Source organism: Diadema antillarum, unplaced genomic scaffold (genome assembly GCF_040938485.1).
Source record: "Diadema antillarum isolate AM-2024a unplaced genomic scaffold, OU_Dant_1.0 seq00000002_RagTag, whole genome shotgun sequence".
In the NCBI taxonomy this organism is placed as follows: Eukaryota; Metazoa; Echinodermata; class Echinoidea; order Diadematoida; family Diadematidae; genus Diadema; species Diadema antillarum.
This window is the reverse complement of record NW_027271124.1, coordinates 139,967-143,101: the sequence shown is the minus strand read 5'-3', so window position 1 is coordinate 143,101 and position 3,135 is coordinate 139,967. Positions and strand designations below refer to the sequence as shown.

The 3,135-nt window shown below is 37.5% G+C and overlaps 1 protein-coding gene across 1 annotated transcript; it reads left to right on the top strand.

The window, feature by feature from the left end:
- Positions 1-957: 957 nt before the first annotated feature.
- LOC139724890 (galactosylceramide sulfotransferase-like) lies at positions 958-2,001 on the top strand. Its single transcript, XM_071636013.1, has one exon. It carries the CDS (start codon positions 958-960, stop codon positions 1,999-2,001), a length of 1,044 nt encoding a protein of 347 aa, XP_071492114.1.
- Positions 2,002-3,135: the final 1,134 nt, after the last annotated feature.

Here is a 3,135-nt window from a genome sequence, read left to right as displayed (position 1 = left end):
AATCTATCCCGGAAACGACATTTTTGCAGTAGCTATGCAGACCTTGTTAGCCATGATGATGGCAAGGAGCAGTGCCATATGCTGGCAAGCAACAGATGTAGTTGAGCATTCCTTCAAATCCTGGTAGCATCTGCTTTTGAGAATATTCAAAAAATTCCAAAATAGTGGGATTCACACTGACGTGGATGAGCGGGATACAAATCTCAAGATTTGGATCCAAGATTTGGATCCAAGATTTGGATTGTGATCCAAATCTGAAATAGCACAATAATTCACAATCTGACATGGCGTGTGTGTGAACACTGTAGAAAAAAAAAATGTTGAGATTTTCTGTCCCGTCAATGAAGCTACACAGTGACAATTAAGGCCTCCCAATCAATTCACGACAGAGTTGCTAAACACAACAGCTCGAGAAACGCAATCTGAAAACGTGTTTTGGTAATGGGTGTGCATATTACAAGAACTAGACATGCTTCCTTTTGGCGCTCCGTAGCAAAAAACCCGGGCCTGTTGCCCGTATTAGAAACCGCACTCGGTGTAAACGGGCCTTCAGTCTCGTTTTTCAAGATTTTGACATCAGTGTCTGTGACATGTAATAAGGTATAAGAGAAATAGTTTAAATTTAATAAGAGAAAATACGCATCTGCTGCTTCTATCATGGCATCTAAAGACGACATACACAGTAAACTATAGACCTACAAGGTACAGCTGTAAACGTCTGTTTTAATATACTGTATTTTTATATGTATTTCTTGAATCACGGCACACATACAGTACTTCTTATCCCTCAATTGGAAAAATGAAATGTATACGTACTAATGTGATATCATAGTTTGTTCAGCTTTACCATTTCATAATATCTTTTTTTTTTTTTTAATCTACAGAACAATAAATGTGACAACGAGTGAATCAAATCGGTCACTCGGGCTTACAGGGCCAATATCTATAACTTCGATCATGTTTGCTGCCGACATCGGCCGCAATGGATCCGATTCGCATCAAGCTACCTGCCAACCTCTTCAAAGAGTAGTGTATATAAAAACACACAAAACAGGATCGACGACTTTAGCATCCATATTCGAAAGGTACGCATATCTTCGCGATCTCGACGTTGCAGTACATCGACGCAGTCACATCATTTCAAAAGACAAATTGTTTCTTACTTCGATGGTCATAAAAGTCAAGGGTCGAAAGAGGAAAGATTTTGATATGTTGGTTAACCATGTTAGATACAATCGGAGGCAAATGGATATTGCTGTGCCTCATGCTAAATACATCTCAATAATTCGACACCCAGTGAAGCAGTTCGAATCATTCTTTGGATATTTTGAAATCGCGAGGCGTTTGAAAATGAATGCTTCTAATCCTCTGGAAGTATTCATGTCTAATGTGAAAGTGTATAACGCCAATGACAGCTTTCTGTGGACAAGATTCAGAAATGGACAGCTGTATGATTTCGGTTTTGATCACAAATATGATGAAAATCTCACGAGAATCAATGAGAAAATCAGAGAATTAGCGAGGGAAATAGACTTAGTTATGATTAACGAGTACTTTGACGAGTCCTTGATTCTTCTGCGGAAATTGATGTGCTGGAACTACATGGATATTCTCTACATATCTAATACTGTCCGTAGCAAAAGCCACCGATACCCACTCACTGAGGGAACTGCTGAAAGAATCCGCTCTTGGAATGCCGGCGATATAATGCTTTATAATTATTTCAACAAAACATTCTGGAAGAAAGTCCGAGAATATGGCGAGCACTTTCACCAAGATCTTGCTTATTTTCGGGCCTTGGAGCAAAGTGTGATGGATGATTGCATCATGAAAAATAAGACGGACAATAGTGATATACGGGAGGATAAATTCATCACTAAACGGAACGCAACCAAATTCTGTGAAGACTTACTCCGTGGTGATGTTCCGTATACGCGCCTTATTAGAAAGACAATGATTACTCGATACGAAAGAGACGTTAAAACTCTTATAAATGGTTAAGAGATATAAATCATTTTGCAGTGATTCTCCACTTGCTTGTCTATTCTGTGCAAAAGCAGACATTCTTTAACAAAATCGTAACGTTGCAAAATTCAGCATTTGTTTTTTCCTTCATGCTTCTGAATATGTGTGGTGAAATTTCTTTAGTCGCTATCACTTTTCTGCACTTATAATTGCATGGGATTTTATCAGCTGGTTTATTACTTTTTGTTTGTAGCATCCTTGTACCATAGATATGTCGATGACTTGTAGATTACTGTAGGGCCTAAAGTTTAAGAGGGTTTATGTCAATTATTGTACAAGTTTTGTTAAAATTGACCAAAATTTTGTCCAGGACGTTTTATACATTGATATGGGTGAATCAATCAACAGGAGTTTGCCGAAGACGTATACTTTTTGGTATTACAATTGATTAGTAGAACAGATTTAAAAACACCATCATATTATTTGAACAGATTGAAACAACTTACTCTGTAATTTGTTGATAACAAAATTTAAATTGAATGACTGTCCATTTTACAGATTTTCCATTTATACCATACTTCTCCCCAAAACAGAGACTCATTGTTCTAAAATATTACTGCTACTTTTTTTATCATAATATTTTCAAACACGAATGTACAGCTGCGCTTAAACGTATCAAACATGCGAAATCGGAGGCTACATAGTCGGTATATAGGATCATAATGAAATAATATGTCTTCGTTAAAACAAACTCCAAAGGGGTAATGTTGCTGAGGAGTATTCTCAAGGGTGTTATTGTTCTACAGGACATGTAACATGTTGGAGAAGTCATAGCTTCCCAAACACTATAGCTTTGTCACACGGTGCCTTTTCCCTGGTTCACTGTATACTGTACAGTGCTGTATAGGTGGTGCAGAGATAATTCAATAATGCATGATGCTATAAATGGACAGCTGTAGCACAGAAGTACAGCATATTGTTTTTAGATACTTTACTTAGACGTGTTGTTGATCTATTTGTTGGCACACGTGCAGTATAAAATTTTCGTCAGCTTTTGCATATCGTGTCAGTTTGTAACCTACACGAGGCATCGCTGGCGTCATCAAATTTGTGGACATAACAACGTCAAGACATTCTGACATACCAGGGTTTTATACTACATATTTTAAG